At 37.7% G+C, this 25,570-nt stretch overlaps 1 protein-coding gene across 1 annotated transcript; it reads left to right on the forward strand.

The window, feature by feature from the left end:
* The first annotated feature begins 1,179 nt into the window (after positions 1 to 1,179).
* On the forward strand, positions 1,180 to 24,892 carry prkcha (protein kinase C, eta, a). The gene is made up of 14 exons (XM_055170035.2): positions 1,180 to 2,040; positions 6,809 to 6,872; positions 8,739 to 8,892; positions 9,495 to 9,529; positions 9,621 to 9,703; positions 10,676 to 10,805; positions 11,364 to 11,497; positions 11,996 to 12,136; positions 12,958 to 13,131; positions 15,931 to 16,085; positions 18,446 to 18,584; positions 21,544 to 21,732; positions 23,895 to 24,041; positions 24,126 to 24,892. The coding sequence occupies exons 1-14, from the start codon at positions 1,690 to 1,692 to the stop codon at positions 24,327 to 24,329; spliced, it is 2,100 nt and encodes a 699-aa protein (XP_055026010.2). The 5' UTR covers positions 1,180 to 1,689; the 3' UTR covers positions 24,330 to 24,892.
* Positions 24,893 to 25,570: the final 678 nt, after the last annotated feature.

Raw genomic sequence — 25,570 nt, forward strand, 5'->3', positions numbered from 1 at the left:
TACTCGTATGCTTAATAAATATGTATGAACTGTTTTTAATAACGGCTTCTGCTTTCTATGAAAGAAAGCAAAATCTGCTTGCACAGTGGCCTGAATTTCAACTCTCCCACAATGCTGTCATGGTGCAAGGGCTGTTCTTTAATGAAGACCCAAGAGGGGGTTAAATTATAAAGACACCGTTAAATTTAATTTTGTGCTGAACAATGTTTTATACAGTTTTACACCACAAAACTCTTGAGAGAAATACAGTGAGGTATAAAGTTATATGTATTTAGGAGATAAACACTGCAAAGCTTTTCAAAACGGTACTGAACGTGGATTTGTAAAAATATAAACCTAAAACTTTGAGTATGACTGCCCCCTGCTGGAGGTTATTGGTGTTACACAGAAAGCCAACATTAGTGGAAAAGATCTGTCAAATAATCTTCATTACTGCACGACGGTAAAGTCTTATCTCTGTTTCATCTCTCACCTATGTCCTCTTAAACACTGATACCAGACAGAAATGAGTGTTTGGAGGCTCCATTTTAAATTTATACCAGCTGGGAAAGCAATATGAGACGTCAAAGGTCACAGTTTACACCAGTGAGTCTTTAATCTCTTGGCTTTATGGATCAATTGCATGGCCCAACTCAGTCAGAGCCCACACGTGCGCTCAACCCTTGTGGGTATCAGAGGTTTTCTGTTTTAGCTTCTCAAACTTCTTAACTAAGAAAAAACTGAAAAAAAACTGGCTGTCTGTTGTATAGGAATAAACACACAGTAAATAAATTAATGGCACATTTTCATTTGCATAAAACATTCAAGCACTTATGTTGAAAGTTATTACAAGGAAGAGTCCTGAGGAAAAAATTACGTTGAAACTGTATATATACAACAGTGCATATTATCTTACTATATTATATTATATTACAGTTTATTTGTGTATTTATTATAAAAACTGGTTGCATATTCTAATAAATCTCTGCCAATTTTAATAAAAAGCTTCTTCCGACAGGTGGCGCCGTGTCCTTACAATACGCAGGTGCGGTTTTCCCTATTTTCATCAGGCAGGTAAAAAGAGATTGTATACAGGTTGGTTTGATAAACTTAAGTTTGTGTAACACCCTAATAATCATTTTGTGACATTAAACTTTCATCCATTTATTTGCAGAGATTAAATTTTTTACGCGTCTAAACTTCAGCAATACGACTGATTGTGAAAACAGCATGTGTTTGGTGAAAGCCAATGTCTCATAATATTACAAATAAAACAAGTGATGTTTTAATAAACCATTATTTTTTTAAGATAAATCTTCACTTTTGAGACACAGCGCGGGTCCCTAGAGGGGCACGCGTAATGACGCGTAAACTCCTCCACTTCCCCATTCTGCGCACTCGCTTCAACTTCTTCCGCAAAGCAGGTGTTAAAAACAGCGCGTTGTTTATTTCTGCGCTATAACGGCCTGTCCACCACGACCACCTATCACGACTGCTGGATTTTTTATTGCTTGTTTGTTTTGCACAGGTTTGTTTCTCACGTGTCATCGGTACCTGCCCTGCAACACCTGCGGCGGCGGCGGCGCGCACAACGGAAATAAAATTAATACGCGTTATTTATACAGTGCTTGCATTTTATTACGGATGCTTTTTAAACGTTTCCCATTAGTCGATACAATGTTAGACTTGTAAGGCTCGACTTCAGACACAATGAAGTTTACCGGGTATCTGAAGTTGCGCATCGGCGAGGCGGTGGACCTTAAACCCACGACCACCTCAACGCGACTTGCCGTGATGTTCAACAAGGCGAACCAGACCCTGGACCCGTACATCATAGTGAAAGTGGACGAGTATAAGATAGGACAGACGCACACCAAACAGAAAACCAACATGCCCACTTACAACGAGGAGTTCTCGGTTAACGTGAACAACGGCAAGCAGGTAGAGTTGGCCGTTTTTCATGACGCACCGATCGGATACGATGACTTTGTGGCTAACTGCACCATCCAGTTCGACGATTTGGCGAAGAACTCAAGCACAGAGGAGTCCTTTGAAGGATGGGTAGGAAATGTTTGTGTCTTTGATGAAGATGTCTCCCCCATTATATTCCCTCACACTTTAATTGCATTCTGTGCCCAAGGTGGAACTTGTTATGGTTTCAGTTGGTGTAGATTTGATATGACCAAATATATGTTTGGCATGTTGTGCTCTTATTCCTACAAGCTAGACAACTTTCAGGTTACTTTCAAGAATAGTATCTTTGCTCTGATATGTTGTATAATGATAAACAGTTGCATATGGAAACAGCAGTTAAATGTTTTAAATTATGTTTTTATGCACTGTATGACAAGTGTTTATAAAAAAGTCCTGCAATAGTAACACATATTATCTTCTAATAGTGATTAAAACAAACACTGTGCTTTAGTGTTGTGCATTAGTGCATAGCATATTTCTGTTGTTTTGTTCCATTGCATTGTGTTTTATGTTATGCTGTATACGTAGGCCAGTGTTTCCTGTCAGTGTCACCAGAAGAACTGCAATGAAATTATGTGTTATAATTTTAACTATGTAGCTTCACACTTACACCCACAAGTCCAGCAGTGCATTGCTCACTGATCAAGAATCAGGCCTTTGACTGCAGCTGTAGACACACAGATAAAAGCATAGAGACAATGAAGCTGAGGCTCAGTCAGTGGTTAAGCACAGGAAGTAGGGATGTAGTTCAATCAGTCATTATTATCTGGACTTAGAGTTTGACTTCTAAATTTTCACCCTGTGTGCAGTCATATAGGTGACCGGATAAAACATTTTGCTCTGTGGCTTTAGCATCTTCTGCCTACTTACTGGTGTTAGAGATCAACTTTCCATTCAGGGGAAATGTTCTGCCTTTTCTTTTTCACCCTTTTGGCCACGTATGATTTAAAACCGTATATAAATTAGCCGTGTCTCATCTTGGCTAGATTGAGAATTTATGATTATTGAGACATAAAATTAAAACGGCATCGACACATTTTGTTCCATATGTATATCTAGGCCTATAATAATAATAAAATCAATAAAATCTTATAAAAAATAGGCAGAATAACAATAATGTAAAACTTTTTTAGGGGTCAAGCATATCTCTCTCTCTCTCTCTCTCTCTGTCTCTATCGCTCTCTCTCTCTGTCTCTCACGCCGGTTTCCATACGCAGGTTTACACACACACATGCTTTCCATAGACATCATGACCTTTATACTGTACAAGCTGTAAGCCCCCTACTCCAACCACTAAACCTAACCCTCACAAAAAATATTATTTATCAGCTGTTTTCCTCTTTGTGACCAAAATTGTCCCCAGAAGGTCAATAATTACTGGTATTACACACACACACACACACACACACACACACACTCAGACACACACACACACACACACACACACACACACACACACACACACACACACACAAACTGGTTTCCATGTTTTGTGGGGACATGTCAGACATAATGTTTTTTATACTGTACAAACTGTATATTATATTCCCTTCCCCAAACCCTACCGCCAACCATCGCAGTAAACTTTCTCCTACTTTAGATTTTCAAAAAACATCATTATGTTTGATTTATAAGCTTGTTTCCTCATGGGACCTCAAAATTTTCCCACAAGGTCAGAAATTTACATTTGGTCCTCACAACGTGATCATTACCAGGCACACACACTCACACTACAGCTTTGAATCAGCATAGGTAGTGAACATCGTCTCATAACCCCTATCCTCGGTGCTATTACTTCCCTTATCACAGAAGGCCTCAGTACACAAAATTCAGTTTCAGGGTGACTGGTTGTCTCGGGTTTTATGTCCTAAATCAGTGGATCCCAAACTTTTTTGTGTACAGTGTATTTTTTCGCGGACCCCCAAAAGAAAATTTATGACAAAAACACTTTAAAATTTAATATTTGAATTCAACAAAACATATAAAATTATACCTAGTAGTGCTGTTTGTTAGTTGGCTTATTAATTTTTTAGGTTTAATTACACAGAATTCATGATAAATTAATGTATTTTATAAAATGTCATAAAACTGGGGGCCCCCTTGCACCATCTCACGGCCCCCAGTTTGAAAACCACTAACATATACACTGAAAAAAATGATTCATTTCATTTGATCAATTTTTTTGGGGTGGGTGGTTGCAATCAATTTATTTAAGCTACATTTAATCAAAAAAGATATATATAAAGATAAAATATAAAACTTTTGTTTAAATGTAGCTTAAATGGATTGATTGCAACCACTTACCTTAAAAAGTTGATTAAATTCAATGAATAATTTTTTTTCAGTGTACATTTTTCAGGTAATCTTCATCATTTCCATTTTTTTTTACAGCAATGTATCATACTTACATGGCCCTGTTGTGTGTCAGTTAAAATCACAAATAGTCCTAATCTCCGTTGATTTGATGCAATAAATAGAAAAAGTTTATTCAGAATAGTTAAAAATCATCTTTAGCTGTTACTCTGCCGAGAAATGCTCTCGCTGCTTAATGTCTTGTAAACTACTTCTCTAAAATGCAAAAATCAAGGTTGTTGAGTTCAATGCACTCTGAAAAATAGTCGGTGCATTTTATTGCTCCTGCAGTTGTGGGTCACATAACTGCTTATTAATAATACGTCACCTAAGTTTTGTCTGGGTTCTGGGTGTTTTGTGCCAAGTTTCAGTCTCTGTGTGTAGAGCCTGAGGCGTTTGGGACCGGTGGTATGTAGTGAAACTTGAAGGAAAGTTGTGCACTTTTACCTGTGTGTGTGTTTGTATAAGCTTGTTTCCTATATGGGAACTGCCTCAAGGAATTCAGCAGTTTCTGTTATGTTTTATCTTCCTTCAGTGAAGCTAACATCAAAAAGAGCATTGGGAATAGTGACCAGATGAAAGACAGCGTGGGTGTGTTGAAACTTCACTACTTAGACTAGAGGTGCACAATATTGAAGAAAAATGAGATAACTTGCTAAATAATACCTTATGCAGTAATGCTTTAGCGTGTGCAATCAATTTTAACTGCATTAAAATATGTTTCTCTGTTAAATCAAGGCTTAAGTCTCATAATCTCAAGACTTTTAGGGGCTGATAATTATGCCAAAGAAAATTGCATACAGATATTTAAGGATATACACAATAGTTTTATGCTGTGTGCTGCTGACACTTGTTGTGTTCATTATTTAACATCATTGATAATTTTTCTGTGAATTTGAATGTAATTATCTCTGTCAACAGCATGTGCTTATATTGCACTTCACAGGGAAATTGAACATCCATTGAAATAGCCTATGCTTTCAGATCGAAAATGTAAAGAAAGTATATTTTAAAGGTCCCGTTCTTTCTGTGTTTTTGAAGCTTTGATTGTGTTTACAGTGCGCAATATAATGTGTGCATCTCTCACTCTGTATTTTTCACACAATTGACTTATCTCTGTAGCGCTGTTTTCACTGTCCTCAAAACGGGCTGATGTCTTCCTTCCTTCTTCTAATAAGTCTCTCCTTTTAGAAATACATAAAGAGTGTGTTGTGATTCGATAGCAGCTTAGCTTGCCGTTAGCTTAGCTGGCGACTGACGTATTCCTGTGGGCGGAGTTTGGTCAAAAAACTGTTCTACTGACATCATTAAAGCAGGAAGTAGAGGGTTGTAGTCCAAACCGGACGTTTGCTTTAGGCTTTGAAAGAGGAATTCTGTTAAAGAAAATATATCGCCTGGGAGTGAACTTTGAGCTTTATCATTTTACAGCTATTATTTATGCTATTATAGCAACATTACACACTAACTAGGGTTTAAAAAATAAGATCAGGAAGAATTTGACCTTTAAAGCAGACAGATCCAACGTAAAGATTTAGGAATTTTTGCATACTTTAATTATAATTAATAATTAATTAAAACTTTAATTTATAATTCTGTTTAAATGTGTACACACACACACACACACACATGTAGGGTTAAGCTATGTATCACATGCAGGTCCAAACACGCCCACAACCTTGCCATTCTACAAACTAAGGTTTACCACAGGTTCAAAAACGCCCCCCTTTACCCCTCAGATTTTTTTGTTTTTCTAATTCTGGATCTCTTTCCATTTTCCTGTGCTTCAAAGTTAAATACAGCTGTTATATTTCAGTTCTGCATGACCTCATTTAAATGCTCAGTGGTGTGAAAGTGTTTCGCTTGGACGAGCAGTTGTATGATTGGTTGTCACATGACAATTCTCTCTCTCTTTTTTTTGATAAACCGAATAGCAAAGAAAAAATTTATTCAATACTGTTTTAAAATGGTCCCAGACTCCACATAAAGTTTATTGATAGAAATCAAAGTATTCAGAGCTGTAAACTAGACATGGTATTCACCAGAGAGACCTTTTTTATTATTACATAATTCATTACTTCCAATAATTCACATTTTCTTCATGGTTTTGATGATTATGTTTTTATTATTCTTAACTTTACACTTATAGGGGCGGTTTCCTGGACAGGGATTATACTAGTCCTAGACTAAAATAAATATAAGAGCTGTCCAAACTGAAAACAACTTGACATATCTTTAAATACATCAGTGCCCTTTGTTTTGCCTTAAAATGCATGCCAGTAATGTTTGTAGTAAGGCATGCTTGTTAAAACTAGTTATATTTACTAATTAAACTAAGGCCTAGTCCTGGTTTAAGCTAATGCCTGTCTGGGAAACCACCCCATAGTATATAATAAAGCCTATTAGTTATTCTTAAGAAAAGAATTAGTAAGTACAGAACTTGTGATGTCAACATATAATAAATGAATACACTACATTTTTCTATTTCTAATGGTATGTGTATTAGGTTGACCTTGAACCTGAGGGCAAAGTCTACATCCTGGTAACTCTCACAGGCACATTTAAAGAGGGTAAGTACCTCTAATTTTCTCTCAAAATGTTTATCTATTTCGTTGTCTTGTACAAAATTAGCATAAATCTTTTTGTGCAAGACCAATCAACAGAGGGTCTGTAAATGGTGATCATGTATAAAATCTTTTTCTTCGTCAAAATCATCATCATTGCTCAACCCTACAGAAAATTATTGCTAGGTGGTAAGCATCTTATGAAAAACTTGATATAGAGACAGAGCGCAGTTATGCTAGTTTAAAAAACACGCCCACCGGGGGGAAAACAATCCAACCGTCTCTATTGACTTTGTATTGCGAGAGGCTGCCTCCTTGTCATTTCAGCTGACAAGCTTAAAATCCCAGAGGTAAGTTTTTATGGGCTGTCAGCCCCAAAACACGGGCGTTTAAAGACACAAAGGTGGATCACCGACTACGTTCCCCTCCAGTGGGCGTAGTTCTAATAATAGTATGAAATGTTGCCTGTATCCACTTTTGTGTCTTTAAACACTCTTTTTTTGAGATTGACAGCTTATAAAATTTTATTTCTGTTTTTTCTTATATAGAGACAGAGTGCAGTTATGCTAATTTGAGGGCCACGCCCACCGGGGGAGGGCGATCCAGCCGTCTCCATTCACTTTGTATTACATGAGGCTGCCTCCTTGTCATTTTTGGCTTATAACAAAAAAACAGAATAATGCCTAAAAGCTGCTGTGTGACAAGGTGTACAGCTGACAAGCTAAAAAAAAACAGAAATAAGTTTTTATAAGTTGTCAACCCCAAAACACGAGCTTTTAAAGACACAAAAATGGATCGCCGACTACGTTCCCCTCCAGTGGGCGTAGTTTTAATAATAGTAGTACTACGAAAAGTTTCCTGTATCCACTTTTGTGTCTTTAAACACTCGTTTTTTGGGGTTGACAGCTTATAAAATTTTATTTCTGTTTTTTTTTTTTGTTAGCTGTACATCCTGTCACACAGCAGATTTTGGGCATTATTCAGTTTTTTTTATAAGCCAGAAATGACAAGGAGGCAGCCTCTCCTAATACAAAGTCAATGGAGACAGTTGGATTATTTTTCCCCGGTGGGTGTGGATTTCAGGTTATGCCGCGTTGCGCTTTGTCTGCATGCTTACTTCTTAAAATAGCGAATATAACAGCCCGATTAATAAAATTAACAGTTTTTGCTAATGTACATCTTATTTATTTTTAACCCAGCATTGGATCAAAAACAATGGGTTAAACCCATCATTTTGTGTTGAAACAACCCAGCATAGGTTTAGTTTGTTCATTTTTGACCCATCGCTGGTTTAAAAAGTAACTCAACCCCAGGGTATTTTTGTACTTTGTGTTCTTCCTGCAAGTGAAAAAAAGTGTCTATTGTGTCTACTCCTTGTGTCTATATATTATGTATACTGTATACAACGATGCAAAATTGTGAAAGGCACTATAGACTTAAAAGACTTACACCTTTGAGATATTGGTATGCTTTGTGTTTTTACAATAATAAAGTGTCTAACGCACACAATTTCGACTACAGTTTATTTTGGTTTGTGTTTGTCGCAGTATTTTGTGTGTTTGCATTGATGTGCATTGGGTGCAGATCACACATTGACTGGGGGTGTGTGAAGCAAGCTTCCTTTAAAGGCCTGTGGTTAGACCTACAGCGAGAAGACCAGACCTAATTACACTGCAGTAGACGGGGGCTCATTTGTTCACTTTTAACCACACACTTACCCATGCACATTAAAGAGTGTCTACTCTAGATTACTGTAGATTTCATTGATGTTGCTTTCTATCCTCAACTCTCATACAAAACTGTGGATATCTTTACATTCACATAACATTTTTTGAGTTTGACCAAAGCTCTTTCTGTATTTTTACTTTATAGATGATAATGAAGGAAGGACGCGTCCCTATAAGGAGTTTAATCGAAAACGGCAACAGGCAGTTCGTAGGAAAATCCACCAAGTCAATGGACACAAGTTCATGTCGACCTTCCTAAAGCAACCAACATTCTGTTTCCACTGCAAAGAGTTTATATGGTAGTGCACTTTTTAAAGGAAAACACTACCGTTTTTCAATATTTTACTATGTTCTTACCTCAACTTGGATAAATTAATACATATCTATCTTTTTCAATGCTTGCACTTTAAATATTTGTATAGCGCATCGTGAATGTGTTAGCATTTAGCCTAGCCCCATTCATTCCTTAGGATCCAAACAGGGATGAATTTTGAAGCCACCAAACACTTCCATGTTTTCCCTATTTAAAGACTGTTACACGAGTAAGTATGGTGGCACAAAATAAAACTTTTGTTTGGAGCCATAGGAATGAATGGGGCTAGGCTAAATGCTAACACATTCAAGAAGCGCTGTACAAAGATTAAGTACATGCATTGAAAATATATAGGTTTGTATTAATTCATCTTAGTTGAGGTAAGAACATAAAATATTGAAAAACGGTGGTGTGTTCCTTTAAACCCTCATGAAGACTTTTACATTCACACATGTGCGTTTTTTTCATTTGAGGGTTTTCAGACATGCAGTGCAATAGTGATGTCATAGATATGGGTTGGGAAAACAAAAATAGATGCATTGTTGTGAGTGACTGCATGTAATGTAAATGTGTTTGTGTGTCTTTTAGGGGTGTATTTGGAAAACAGGGCTACCAATGTCAAGGTAAGTAGACACTCTGCTTGGCTTTATATAATGTTTCGGTATTCATATTTTATTCACATTGTGAACCCTTTGTGTGTATGTGTGTGTCAAGTTTGCACCTGTGTAGTACACAAGCGATGCCATCAGTTTGTGGTTACGGTCTGTCCACGCATGAAGAAACCTGCCAAAGAGCAGGTAACTTACACACACCCACCAATTACTTTAAAATAAAACTTGTGTCATTTATTCTTAGTTAATTTTGGGGATTTCCACAAGATGGTTTGATCAGGTTTATATGTTTGGCACTGTTTAGACAATACAGCACACATTAATCAGTCTAAATTGTATTGTATGTAGTAAAAAGACTTTTAGATAAACCAAAGTTATTATAAATAAACACACGTTTCTTCACTTAAACATCATTGAAGTTTTGGTTTTATTTTTAGTTTTATATGACCTAAATGACTTCCTCACTGGGTGAATGTGGCATTAGGTAAAGGGTTGTGGTTTTACTTTTTGACACTTTAGAAAATGGTCCAATCTTACAAATCCTTTAATTTATTAGCCTTTTATGGTTTTATTGAATTTTTTTTATTTATGCGATAATGTTTCTGTGTTGGTATCATTTCCTCTTTTTTAGCCCATTTCCATGTAAGCTGGAACGGCATGTCTGTAGTTTAATATGATAGCTGTCATACATTATGCTAATTGACTCAGTCTTAGAAAACGTGTATACCAGTTTAGCTATATTGACACATTGTCTGCTCATGAAGCCTTAAGATAAGTACAAGCTTTCAGAAAAAATAGTTTAAATTTGATGTAGTTGTCATCATTTCAGTCATTTTGTTATTTAGAAACTAATTTAGAATCGTACCGACAATCATTTTTACAGTTAGACAATGTAAAAATGATTGATACAAATATTTGTTTAAAAGCACATAAATATAATGGTCTGATTAAAACCTATAGATGTTTTTTTATCTCTACTGTTTGTACTTACATCAATTTACTGTAAAGCTGCCTTCAGCAGTAATTGTGAAAAGCACTAAGTATAGTGAATATATTTATAGAAACAGTACAGTATTGAATAGAATTGAACAAATGCTCCACCTGCTGGTCTGATAAGAACTGCCTAAATTTTCATTCTTATGTTCAATTTCTTTGCAGACTACAAATCAGGGGTTCAGTATAAACATCCCTCATAAATTTGGCATCCACAATTATAAGGTTCCTACTTTCTGTGATCACTGTGGATCTTTGCTATGGGGTCTTGTACGACAAGGACTACACTGCAAAAGTATTTCACTTTCTGTTTCTTTTGTTAATCAGTAATCCATCCAGTGGCGGCCGGTGACTTCTTTTTTTGAGGGCGCACGATGCGAAGTTCGTCACAACATGTATGTAGCCCGTCATGTGTGTGGTTCGTAATTTCAAAATATGTATGTGCATCACGTGTCATGTCAAAATAAGTGCCTGCTGCAGATGCGTCTAAAGGGTTTATGATAAAAGAGACGCTCGTGTTTGCCAGATAATCGCATAATTTCATGCATAATCAGACTTTACTGTTAAGGAACTGTCTTGCGTGTATTTTGTGAACGTGAGCATTTCTTTTATAATAAACGCTTTTGATGCGTGTGCAGCAGGCACTTATTTTGACAAAACACGTGTGCACGTGGTTCACATGACGCACAAACACATATTTTGAAAACACAAGCAACACTCCGAACATATATTTTGAATTTGCGCCCCTCGAAAGAGCAGTCACGAGCCGCCACTGAATCCATCCATTCATATTTTTACTATTGTTATGTGCTGCTCATCTTGTGTGTGTGTGTGTTTCTTTGTATGATTGTAGTTTGTAAGATGAATGTCCATATCCGCTGTAAAGGAAATGTCGCACCAAACTGTGGAGTCAACAACGTAGAACTGGCCAATAAATTAAAAGAGATGGGGCTTGAACCAGGAGGAATGACCAAACGCAACTCTCTGGTACGCTTAAAGTAATAAAGCAATAAGAGTATCTTGCATGACAATACAAAATGCTTTATTAGCATCACACATGAAATGAATTACCACTGTCTTCTGAAGAGCTGCTTTAATGATAATTTGATGATTTGGCAACATGGACACTGTTACTGATCTTTATTTTCCTGTTTATTACTATAAAGCTGCTATAAAACAATCTGTATTGTATTAAGCTCTATACAACTTGACGGATATGGTGACTCGACAAATAACTTGCTGTCATCAATTTTTCATAATGCATGTGTAGCTCAACCTCATGCAACGAAACAAAAAATGTTAGAGGAAGTAACACAAGGCCATGCACAGAAAAACTGAAGATAAAGTGTAATAGATAGTTCGATTGAGGAAGTTAAAAATACACATAATAACGAGGAACAATAATACTAAGAAATGCAAAAGTTTGAAATCTTTAGTAAAATTCTTTAGTAAGGATTTATACCAAAAGCTCTCTTTTTTTTGCAGGGTCTTGCAGGCATGGACACTTATTCCCGAGCGCTGAGTGTGAGAGGAGATCGAGGGCAATTAAAGAAAGAGACGTGTCGAAAGCTGGGAGTCTCTGACTTCACGCTCCTGCAGGTGCTGGGAAAAGGAAGCTTCGGCAAGGTCTGCACAACATAACTCTTGGTCACACATGGTCCAATTTAAAGGATTAGTCAATTTTCTAAAAAAAAATCCAGATAATTTATTCCCCACCATGTCATCCAAAATGTTGACGTCTTTCTTTGTTCAGTCGAGTAGAAATTATGTTTTTTGAGGAAAACATTCCAGGATTTTTCTCATTTTAATGGACTTCAATGGACACATAACAGTTTTAATGCAGTTTAAAATTGCAGTTTCAAAGGACTCTAAACGATCCCAAACGAGGCATAAGGGTCTTATCTAGTGAAACGATTGTCATTTTTGGAAAGAAAAATTAAAAATATGCACTTTTAAATCACAACAACTCGTCTTCCTCCGGCTGTGTGACGTACCAGCGCAAACTCACGTAATTGTGTAATGACGTCGATAGGTCATGTGTTACATATGTGTGAAGCGCATATTTGCGGACTATTTTAAACAATAAACTGACACAAAGACATTAATTAGTATCATTCCACATACAACAACGTCAACGCTCCTCTTTCTCCACACTTGTAAACACTGGGGCCTAGTTTTGACCTCTTGACGTGATGACGTATTGCGTGAGGTCGTGCTGGCACGTCACAGGACCGGAGGAAGACAAGAAGTTGTGGCTTAAAAGTGTATATTTTTTATTTTCCTTGCCAAAAATGACAATCGTTTCACTAGATAAGACCCTTATGCCTCATTTGAGTTCGTTTAGACTCCTTTGAAACTGCAATTTTAAACTGAAGGTTTAAACTGAAGGTATGATGCCACAATGACAGTTAATGGTTGTTCACACTGCTTGTGCGTTATGTTTTTAGGTGATGTTGGTCCGGTTAAACGGTTCTGATCAGGTCTTTGCAGTGAAGGTCCTGAAGAAAGACATTATTCTCCAGGATGATGATGTGGAGTGCACTATGACAGAAAAACGAGTGTTAGCCCTTGCTTCCTCTCATCCTTACCTCACTGAGCTCTACTGCTGCTTCCAGACACCGGTGAGTTCATATTATAATTTTTTTAATGGATCAGATATAGAATTTCAAGTGGTGATATTTGTTCACGGGTGTACCCTGACCGCAGCACAGATTTACATGCATTATGAAAAGCAGCAAGCACAAGCACACCTGCATAAACTGATGTTTGTGTGACCTGTAGTTTAAGTAATCATCAGTAGGGGGCAGTAGAGAATTAATGTCAGCATCATTGATTTGTGTTGATCTGAGTTATGTTTTATATGTCAGTTGATTTTGAATTCTCTGCAGACTGCATGCATCTTCGTATTTTCTTTCTTTTTGTCATTCATAATCTCTGTGTGTTTGTTTTGCTTAAAGCCTAGCGTAAAACTTAAGGGCAAGACTGAATCCTATTAAACAGTGGAAAGCTTTTATAATCACATAAGCCCACTTAACATTGTACCAAAGGTTAGCGTTTTAAATCTTAGATTAGGTTTACACACAAATCAAAATAGGATTTAAAGGGACATTCCACTTTTTTTGAAAATATGCTCATTTTCCAGCTCCCCTAGAGTTAAACATATTATTTTTACCGTTTTGGAATCCATTCAGCTGATCTCTGGGTCTGGTGCTAGCACTTTTAGCATTGCTTAGCACAATCCATTGAATCTGATTAGACCATTAGCATTGCGCTAAAAATTAATCAAAGAGTTTAAATATTTTTCCTGTTCAAAACTCTTCTGTAGTTACATCGTGTACTAAGACAGACGGAAATTAGTTCCTAGCATATCTGCCTAGAAAATCGCAACTTTTAATTTTCTGTCGGTCTTGGTACACGATGTACAGAAGAGTCAAGTTATAAATAGGAAAAATATCCAAACTCTTTGGTTATTTTTTTAGCGCAATGCTAATGGTCTAATCAGATTCAATGGATTGTGCTAAGCTATGCTAAAAGTGGTAGCGCCAGACCCAGAGATCAGCTAAATGGATTCCAAAACGGTAAGAATCAAATGTTTAACTCTAGGGGAGCTAGAAAATGAGCGTATTTTTTTGAAAGAGTAGAATGTCCCTTTTAAAGACTTCACGTAAAAAATTATCTGGCATGATGACCTCTGGATTTATTACTGCAGAGGACATGCAAACACATATGTGCAGGAGCGTCCTCAAGGTCTCGCTGCCATGCGCACGTGTTCGTAATGAGAAAAATAATTTATTGTCCAGTTTGTCTTTTATCCTTCATAGCCGTGACACACACAATCCATCTCTTGAATTGCCCACACGTGATCGTGATACAAAGCACTCCCATGACCCTCTGGGTCCAGGTTGTGTCAGATAGGATCACAGTGTGGCTGTGAAAATCAATGATCAGTGATCTGGTCGGGTGTGAGATTGTTGCAGTTTGCTGCAGTTCATGTTTAATGGCTTTGGTCATTAGTGGCTGTGTAATAGGTTTTAATTAAAAAAAGATTTGGTACAAAGTCTTTTCTACAAGTGTTTCATTAATCTCACGAAGCCAGACTTTTGCCTTCAGTGTGGCTCGAAAGATGTGCTGACTAAGCACGGCCCACTTAACACAGGATGAGATTATCTGACTTGCATAAAAACCACAGTTTGTTTGTTTTTGTGTTGTTTAGCATTGGCATATCTGAAGTAGACAAAACCACAGTAAAAATCTTTTTTAATGTTATTGTCAATGCAACAATTCAGAAACCACAAATGTAAGTCAAGGCATATGCAAAAAATTATGTTTACAAATTGAAATGTAACAATTATTGATTATTTCATAGACAGAAAATGATAAGAAAAAATATTTTTTTATATCTAATTTGCTTGCTACTTACTGCCACAAACACACATCAAACTTGTAAAGTGTGGGAAATCCAATGAACAGTTCCTTCTCAGAATAGCTTGTAGCATTTTGTCTTGTTTAAATGTTTAACCTTTTAAACATTCATTTAGTTTTCCCGTGGACTGATGAAAAATGATAGACCCCGAATCCCAGGTGCATTTCCCCTCCAGTTTATCTCATTAATCTTCTAATGGGTTTCACATAGATTTTTAGTTAGTTATTTCAAGGTCTCCAGTTCAAGCCCCGGCTAGGTCAGGTGGCCTTTCTGTGTGGAGTTTGCATGTTCTCCCTGTATCAGCGTGTGTTTACTTCGGTTTCTTCCCACGGGCCAAAAACATGCAAGTTAGGTGAATTGGCCCTCCGCCAACATGTGTATGGATTAATTTGTGTGGATTAACTTGTGTATGGATTAAAGGGATAGTTCACTTAAAAATGAAAATTCTGTCATCATTTACTCATCCTCATGTTGTTCTAAACCTGTATGAATTTCTTTTTTCTGATGAACACAAAAGAAGATATTTTGAGAAATGATGATTAACACACAGCAGTAAGTGACCATAGACTTCCATAGTAGGAATAAAAAAATATGATGGAATTTAATGGGTACCGTGCTTGCCATCATTTATCAAAATATTTTCTTAGTAATTTATCACAATACTTCCAAAATATTTTTTCCTACTATGGAAGTCTATGGTCACCTACTGCTGTGTGTTTATCAACATTTCTCAAAATATCTTCTTTTGTGTTCATCAGAAAAAAGAAATCCATACAGGTTTAGAACAACATGAGGATGAGTAAATGATGACAGAATTTTCATTTTAAAGTTAACTATCCCTTTAACCAGTTCTTGCCATGAATATAGCCATAGATGCTGGAATTTTGTAAAGAATAAATAAACTTAGTTACTTCATATAAAAAGCTGAATTTTCTGATGTTGTGGAAGATTTTTGTTTTATAGTTTTTTAATGTGTAATAACTTTTCTCTTTTACAGGAGCGTCTGTTTTTTGTGATGGAGTTTGTGAATGGAGGGGATCTGATGTTTCATATTCAGAAGTCCAGAAAGTTTGAAGAGAACAGAGCGAGGTTCTACACAGCAGAAATCACATCTGCCCTCATATTCCTCCATAGCAAGGGGATTATATATAGGTTAGAGACACATACACACACAAACAATAAAAAATACAAATACAAAACTATCCCTGATCCATATTCCATTTAATTGTATTAAAACTAAATGTTCCACAAAAGTCCTACAAGTTTAAAACAATAAAAGGGCGAGAAAATGTTTGTGTGAACCCTTTTAGTGTTTCTTTGAATTGCATTTCTTTGAAAGTGGTTTTTTACTTCCTTTTTAACTGCTACTTCCATGTCCTCGGAGGTTCATTATCACTATAAGACTGATTCTAGCTCAGCATTTCCAAAACTTTAAACTACACAGACCTTTTAAAGCTTCAATGTAAAAGTCATTTTGGTGGGTTTTTAAGCAGCACGGGTACTGAAGCAGATCTGAGCTAGACACTCAAATCAGCTCTTTTAAACTGGGACACTTGTGTCTCTCAAATCATGTTACTCTGGATCACAGTATGTTATAGTTGGCTTTCATTCATATATGATTTATATTAATGCTTGTGCATTTAATGTCGACAAACTTTAAATTAAAGGGGTCATTGATTATTATTTTACTGTTTTAACTTAATTTAGTGTGTACTTTTGCTGTTTGAGCATTGACAACATCTGCAAAGTTACAATGCTCAAAGCGCAATGCAAATGAATATATTTTAGCAGAATATCACTTCTCATAAACTACAAACAAACTGCTAGATAGACTACAAGCAGTGCTGGCTCGTGACTGCTTATCTGAGAGGCGCTAATTTAAAATATGTGTTCTGCGTGTCGAGAGATCCTGCACAGGCGTCAAAACCGTGTTCACAAAATACATGCAAGACACTTCCTTAACAGTAAACTTTGATTGCGCATGAGATTATGCGACTATTTGGCAAATGCGAGTGTCTCTTTTATCATAAACCCTTTAGACGCATCTGCAGCAGGCACTTATTTTGGCAAGACACGTGATGCACACGCAATCTCTCGACGCGCAGATCACATATTTTCATAAAAGGAACCACACACATGACGGGCTACATACATATTCGCATCGTGCACCCTCGAAAAAGTAGTCACTGGCCGCCACTAACTACAAGTGATGATCTTTTTGGGTTAGTGACATCACAAACCCCAAAATTTACACAAACCCTGCCCTCGGGACACGCAATAAAGGAGTGAGGCCATGTTGGTCTGCGTTTTATGTTGTAGCAAGGATGTAAACAACAATCCTTTCACAAAAATGTTTGTGATCAATGTTAATGCCACAATACACCAGACCATGGTAAGGGGTGTGATGTTTCTGGACAATGTGCGGTAGGTCCCTACTGAAAAATCCAGCTAAGACCAGCATAAGCTGGTAGCTGGTTTTAGCTGGTTTAAGGTGGCACTACCTGGTTTACCCTGGTCCTCCCAGCCTGACAAAGCTGGTCAGGCTAGTGGATCAGCTGGTTTTCCAGCCTCACCAGCTAGCACCAGCCTAAAAAGTGACCAAAACACAGCTAGACCAGCTTGCTACACCAGCAAAACCAGCTTCCTACACCAGCAAAGCCAGCTAAAACCAAGCTGGGAGACCAGCTAAAACCAGCTCACCAGCTTATGCCGGTCTTAGCTGGATTTTTCAGTAGGGGTGGTTGGCGAATTTATTTAACACACTTGGCCAGCTAACCAATTTAAGCATATTGCATATTTTAAAGGAAGGGCACAATATACCCAACCAGAATTCTTATTAATATGCATTATAACCAATATTAAAGATTTCAAATTTTTAAATATTCAGATATTTTAAAGCTCTGTACAGACTGGTGATGTACAATATTTGTGCTCTCCTCCAATCTCACTGCTTCTCCAGGTCACTTACGTTATCAAATCATCTGCTATATTTTTCTGCCCGCTCGCATTTTAAGTCTTTTAAGTCTCTCAGCTCTTGGCCTAAGGCACTGGAATATTCTCTTTCTCTCTTTCTTTCTTTCTCTCGCTCATTTGCTCTCTCTCTCTCTCTCTCTCTCTCTCTCTCTCGCTCGCTCGCTCGCTCGCTCTCTCTTCTCTTTTGATGAGGTCTGCTGCTTTTAAAATCACTCTAAAGGCCTTTTCTTGTCCTTACCATTCAATCCAGAATGATGCTGTGCCGTTGCTTTTATTTATTATGCTTTTATTTCCCTTATTTGGTTTTTCATGTGTCTTCGTTTGTTATTGCTATACTTGTCAGCAGTTTAGTTCATTCCTTTCACATTGCATTTACGTATTTGGCAGACACTTTCATTCAGAGTGCATTACAATTTTTTTATCAGTTTTTGTATTAACTGGGTTGCTAATGCAATGCAGATGAGCTATAGCAACTTGCAGTTCAGTTCTGATGTGCTTTATTAATGTTATTGTCATCATTATGCGTGTATGTGTTTCAGGGATCTGAAGTTGGACAATGTTCTGCTGGATAAAGATGGTCATTGCAAACTTGCTGACTTTGGCATGTGTAAAGAGGGGATGTTTGAGGGTCTTGTCACGGGAACCTTCTGTGGAACCCCAGATTACATTGCTCCAGAGGTGATTTGAATATTGAATTGATTTTGTGACACATGATACAGTACTATGCAAAAGTCTTAGGCCACCACCACCAGACTTGTTGTTTTAAAAGTTTTAATGTCCATCAATATTTATTTTTCAATCTATTTTATTAAGATACAAACAGAAAATATGTACAAAAAACATATTTTTTAATACTAAATGTCTTCTTTAGGCCTTGTCTGTGTTTAATGTGACCTCTCGGCACTAAACACATCTTGAGCATTTTTGAGCAGAATGAAGTAAAAAGATTAATTTCTTTTAAATTAGAAATTAGGATTTCATTTTATTTAGGTTTAAGAGATCCTACAGTTTCCTGCTCGTGCTCAAGTGAGTTTAACCAAAAAACTTGACACATCAGTTTACATTTTTATACAGTTTTTAATACTATATACAAATTTTTTGTATTTTCTGGATGTATTCTATTAAAGAGACTGAGAAACAATTATATATGATCACTTTAACATTGCAAAAACAACCAATCTAATTCTGGCATGGTGGCCTTATGCTACGTACACACCAAATGCGGGGCATTGCGTTACTGTGGGTTCACACCAGATGCGAGTTCAACGATTTGCGCGAGTAGATTACATACAAAGTCAATGCAAAGACATGATTAGACACGTCCTCGCGTGGGGCGATGCGAATGACGCCATATGGACGGCGTGTTTGCCGAGAAAACATGCGGTATTTGCCTCAAACGCGCCTTCGTCCAAGTTAAAAATATTCAACTCAAGTGAAAAATTAGCATGACGCGAAGTTAAATCCCGCGAGCAATCTAGAGTGAGTAACGCGTTGTCCCGCGTTTGGTGTGTACATAGCGTTACTCGCTCTAGATTACTCTTGGCATTTAACATTGAGTCATGCAAAATTTTCGCTTGAGTTGAATATTTTCAACTTGGGCGAAGATGTTTTAGGCGAATAGCGGGTGTTTTCGCGACAAAGCGCTGCCCATTTTGCGTCATTTGCATCGCCTCACTCGAGAACACATCTGATCGCGTCTTTGCAATGACTTTGTATGTAATCTACTCCCGCAAATCGTTGAACTCGCTTCTGGTGTGAACCCACAGTAATGCTACGTACACACCAAGCGCGAGGCATTGCGTTACTTGTTCTAGATTACTTGCGGGATATAACTTCGAGTTTTTCCCTCAAGTTGAACATTTTCAACTTGGGCGAAGAAGCGTTTGAGGCGAATAGCGGGTGTTTTCGCGGCAAACGCGCCACCCATATCGCATCATTCGCATCGCCCCATGCAAGGACGCGTCTAATTGCGTCTTTGCATTGACTTTGTATGTAATCTACTTGCGCGAATCGTTGAACTCGCTTCTGGTGTTAACCCATAGTATTGCTACGTACACACCAAACGCGGGGCATTGCGTTACTCGCTCTAGATTACTTGCGGGATTTAACTTTATGCCATGCAAATTTTTCGCTCGAGTTGAATATTTTCAACTTGGCCGAAAATGTTTGAGGCGAATAGCGGGTGTTTTTTCGCGACAAACGCGCCGCCGATATCGCGTCATTTGCATCGCCCCACGCACGGACCCGTCTGATCGCGTCTTTGCATTGACACTGTATGTAATCTACTCCCGCAAATCGTTGAACTCGCTTCTGGTGTGAACCCACAGTAATGCTACGTACACACCAAATGCGGGGCATCGCATTACTTGCTCTAGATTACTTGCGGGAATTAACTTTGTGTCATGCGAATTTTTCGCTCGAGTTGAATATTTTCAACTTGGGCGAAGATGTTTGAGGCGAATAGCGGGTGTTTTTTCGCGACACATGCGCCGCCCATATCGCGTCATTTGCATCGCCCCACGCACGGACCCATCTGATCGCGTCTTTGCATTGACTTTGTATGTAATCTACTCGCGCAAATCGTTGAACTTGCTTCTGGTGTGAACCCACAGTAATTCTGCGTACACACCAAATGCGGGGCATCGCGTTACTTGCTCTAGATTACTAGCGGGATTCAACTTTGTGTCATGCGAATTTTTCACTCGAGTTGAATATTTTCAACTTTGGTGAAGACGCGTTTTAGGCGAATAGCGGGTGTTTTTCGCGGCAAACGCGCCGCCCATAACTCGTCATTCGCATCGCCCCACGCGAAGATTCTGATGTGAACCCACAGTAATGCTACGTACACACCAAATGCAGGCCATCGCGTTACGTGCTCTAGACTACTCGCGGAATTTATCTTTGTGTCATGCAAATTTTTCGCTTAAGTTGAATATTTTCAACTGGGGCGAAGATGTTTGAGGCGAATAGCGGGTGTTTTCGCGGCAAATACGTCGCCCATATCATGTCATTTGCATCACCCCATGTGAGGACGCGTCTGATCGCGTCTTTGCATTGACTTTGTATGTAATCTACTCTCGCAAATCGTTGAACTCGCGTCTGGTGTGAACCCACAGTTATGCTACATACACATCAAATGCGGAGCATCGCGTTACTCACTATAGATTACTCACGGTATTTAACTTCGTGTCATGCGATTTTTTTGCTCGAGTTGAATATTTTCAACTTGGGCGAAGATGTTTGAGGCGAATAGCGGGTGTTTTCGTGACAAACGCGCCACCCATATTGCGTCATTTGCATCGCCCCACGTGAGGACATGTCTGATCGCATTTTTGCATTGACTTTGTATGTAATCAACTTGCGCAAATCGTTGAACTCGCTTCTGGTGTGAACCCACAGTAAGACTTGCACAGTACTGTATATCACAGAAGAACTAGAACATTTAAACAAACATATGAAAAGAATTTAGCCATCTAGAATGCATACACATTACAATAATCTGTAACCTTGTTTGCGTGTAAATTGTCTGTCTGTAAATGCCTGTAAAAGCAAATCTATACAATTTTCTAGCAATGTGTGTGTGTGTGACATGGTGACACGGGTATTTGACAGTAAAGCTAATGTGCTGTGTTTATAGATCCTTCAGGAGATGCTGTATGGGCCGTCGGTTGATTGGTGGGCTCTCGGAGTGCTTCTATATGAGATGCTCTCCGGCCACGCCCCCTTTGAGGCGGAGAACGAAGATGACCTCTTTGAATCCATCCTGAACGAAGAGATAATGTATGCGTCCTGGCTCAGCACAAACGCTGTGGACATACTCAAAGCGGTGAGCTGCTCTGCGAATGCTCAAGAGTCTTAAAGGGCAAATTAAGCGTTCACACCTATACTGACTGGTCGGAGACATATGGTGTGAATTAAACCGTCAGTTCTGTTCATGCAACGAAGAACATCAATAGTCCATCTGATCTCTTTCTCTCTGTCCCATCTGGTCTTACATAACTATATTTAGCCTCGGTCCACAATGCACTGCTCTCACATGACAGTACTCTAGCTAAAAATAAAGAGCCTTTACATCACATGCAAAAAGAAAACATTTGCTCTTCCTCGCTAGTCTGTAAAGCATAGTGGAGTAGTACTAGGACCATTTTACCCTTCAGAGCGACTCGTAATGATTGAAGAGCCAGTAAATTCCCAGTTGGATCAGGGAATTCTACAGTAGAATGTCAGGTTATCTGCCTGTGATGAAAAATACTCCGCTTTAGGTCATTCAGGATGACATTGACCACAGAGACTGAACACAGCAATCAAATAGTAGATCAATGTAGTTCCTCAAACAGGGTTCTATATTTAGATTGGCTGACCTCAGGTTGTGGTGTATTCTGATATACAAATAACAAAAACACACATGAACTGATTTGAATGTGGGAGAGGATTTAATAACCACTGTCTGGATAAACACCTGCAAAAGTGTTCATTTTGTGAACATAGCACTGTATTGTATATACTTTTTTGGGTAAATAACTAACACTTTATTTATTGAGTTACGTATAACAGCTCACGCTGCCAGTTTGGTTTATTGTTATGATGTTTTGCTCCGTAATACTAGATTATCTTTTACAACAGTTTGTTATTGTGTACAGATGATAAGGTAATGTACCTAGCTGTGCTTTGTAATGGATGTCCGATTTAGTGTGTGTGTAGACGACGTGTGTGCTTGTGTTATTGGACAGCTGTAGGAGGAGGGGGATTGGATTTGATTTCATCTGATTTGGTTATATTTGAGACCACAATTTGATACTCTTGACGTAGCCTCCAGCAAATGATCAGGTGCATGTTGTGCACCTCTTCATATAAGAATATGATTACTGATGTGATTAAACCTATGTGATGGGTTTAATATTACTGCGAAGCTTTGAAAGGAATTACATGAGTGGTGTATTAATGTACATACAGTATTGCTGCTGGTCAAATTCATATTTGTTTAACTACACTTTCGTAAAAAATGGTCGAAAAGTGCACCTTTGCACCCAAAAAGTTCATTTTAGTACCTCAGGCATCATATAATTTATATATATATATATATATAGAGAGATATAATTTTTATATTTGTACTCAGTGTTGGGGGTAACGCATTACAAGTAACTTGCATTACGTAATAATATTACTTTTCTGAAGTAACGAGTAAAGTAACGCATTAATTTATAAATGTACAAATTAATATTTGAGTTACTTTTTTTAAAAAAAAAGTAATGCGAGTTACTTTTCAGTTTAATTAATTTGATAAAAAAATAATGTACTCAATTAAACTAAACTTATTCCACGGGCCTGTTGAATGCTTTATTCTGATCAAGATCAATCCTCGGCCAAGTAAGAAAATGTAACACAAATGTAACTTAAAAGTAATGTAAGCATTTCTTTCCATGAGAAATAACTAAGTAACGCAATTAGTTACTTTTTGGAGGGTAACTTAATATTGTAATGCATTACTTTCAAAAGAAACTTTTCCCAACACTGTTAGAACCATATGTATACATATATCTGTACCTAAATTGTACATCATATGACCTTTTTTTAAGTAGAAGTGCCCAAGTGAAAGCGTGGGACCATTTTTTTTTAACATTTTGTCTAAACAATGTTAAAGGTATACACCCAAAAATGAAAATTCTGTCTTCATTTACACACCCTTATTTTGTTGGAAAGCTTTATACATTTCTTTGTTCTGCTGAACACAAAGGAAGCAGGAAACAGATGCACAATTGCTGCTTAATATTTGGTTACAAACATTGCTCAAAATATCTTCTTTTGTGTTCAGCAGAACAGAGAAGTTAATACAGGTTTTTAACAACATGAGGTTGAGTAAATGATGACAGAATTTTCATTTTTTTTACTATCCCTTTAAATGTGTATTCCCAAACAACAACAATTTAGGTTTAGCAAAACTGAGATGAACTTTTTCTAACATATTTGTGTCACTTTCATTTTGCTCAGTTTTTGACGAAGAATCCATCTCGTCGTCTGGGTTGTGTGGCCGCGGACGGCGGGGAGACTGCAGTAATCAGTCACCCATTTTTTACCGGTATTGACTGGGACAGACTTAATCGTCGTGAGCTCGAACCGCCTTTCAAGCCCAGAATTGTGAGTATAATATGCTTAACATTCACACTTACTTAACCTTAAACCTACACATGAATCTAAAGGAAACCATCGTTTGTCTCACAGAAAACTGCAGAAGATGTGAATAACTTCGATCCAGACTTCACACAGGAGGATCCAACTTTCACGCCCATTGACGAAGCCCTCATCTCCTCCATAAGTCAGGACGAGTTTCGGGACTTTTCTTTCATCTCTCCTGAGCTCTTAAAAATTGTTTCTGAGACGCAGGGTATAGGTGAAGAAACGTGTGATGTCACCGAACCAAACTAATTGTAATGCCATGTTGGAGAAAAAAATGAAAGGACTTGGTGTCCAACGTTTTTTTGCTTAGCCTGTTTGTTCCTGAGTTACATGACATCATGACAGTGTAAGGCCCAGTCCCATTTCTCTGTCTTACCCCTTACCCCTTAGTTTTGCACATTCACATACCTAACCCTAATGTGCAAAACTAAGGGGTAACGGATAGGGGTGGGACAGAGAAATGGAATTTGGTCTAAATGTAGGTTATTGTAACTGTGTATCTTGGTGTCAGATGCATCATGGGTGATGCAGAGAGATATTAAAGACATGTTATCCACAAGACTGCAATTACATTTCTGCCCTCAAGCAGGTTTGCTAATCACAGCGGCACATAAAAACTCATCTAGAGATGAACTGCACATGTTTTGACAGGATCTCGATGATCTTGGCTTGTCCCAGTATTAATTCCCGAATGTTTAGAAGATGAACTGCAGTCAGTCTTGTTGTATGTGCTATTTTGCTGTCAAAGAAATGGGAGAATAGAACTCTTGAGAAAGTATTTTTAAATTAAAGCTGTATTTTTTACTAATATATTTCAAGCAATGTGTGCAATTTGTTGTTTTGTGTTTGTGTGTGTTTGATACATTTCAGGTCAAAGTTTCACCATGATGTAGCCCAACAATTATCTGTAGATGTTTTGTTGTTGTTGTATATTATTGATAAAGGTTGCAGTATTGACGTCTCTGCATTAAGAACCTCTGTGGTCGTGACTCCATCACAAACCATCTCTCTTGAGCTATACCCTTTTATACTGAAGGGTTAGAAGGCTAAAACTCATGGATGACATGTTGACCAGTTAAAATTCTTTAAATTAAGGCCAGTGACTCATCCTCGTACTCCTCATCATCTTTCTTTAATGTTGTTTATTTGGGGATTTTTAGTCTGAGGAGAGCCTTATGTTTGTTGGTTGTTTCCACGTGTGCACATTGTATGTTTTTTGTTATATTTTCACAAGGCTGAAAGCGTCTTGCAAGAGAAAATGAGTGAAGAAAAGCTTGTTCATAATCACTATCAAACCTCTTTATGTACCGCACAAAAGAAATTAATGGTGGAGACTCATCAGGGAAATGAAGGGTGACGTAGCTACTATATTTAATGAAATACTCAGGGGTAATTGGCCAATCTTTTTTCCATGCCACCATTACTCCAAATTATTATTATTATAAACTAAGAAACTGTCTTGAACTTTAGATAAGAAAAGTGGCTACAGT

This window comes from Misgurnus anguillicaudatus, chromosome 11 (genome assembly GCF_027580225.2).
Source record: "Misgurnus anguillicaudatus chromosome 11, ASM2758022v2, whole genome shotgun sequence".
NCBI classification, from domain to species: Eukaryota; Metazoa; Chordata; class Actinopteri; order Cypriniformes; family Cobitidae; genus Misgurnus; species Misgurnus anguillicaudatus.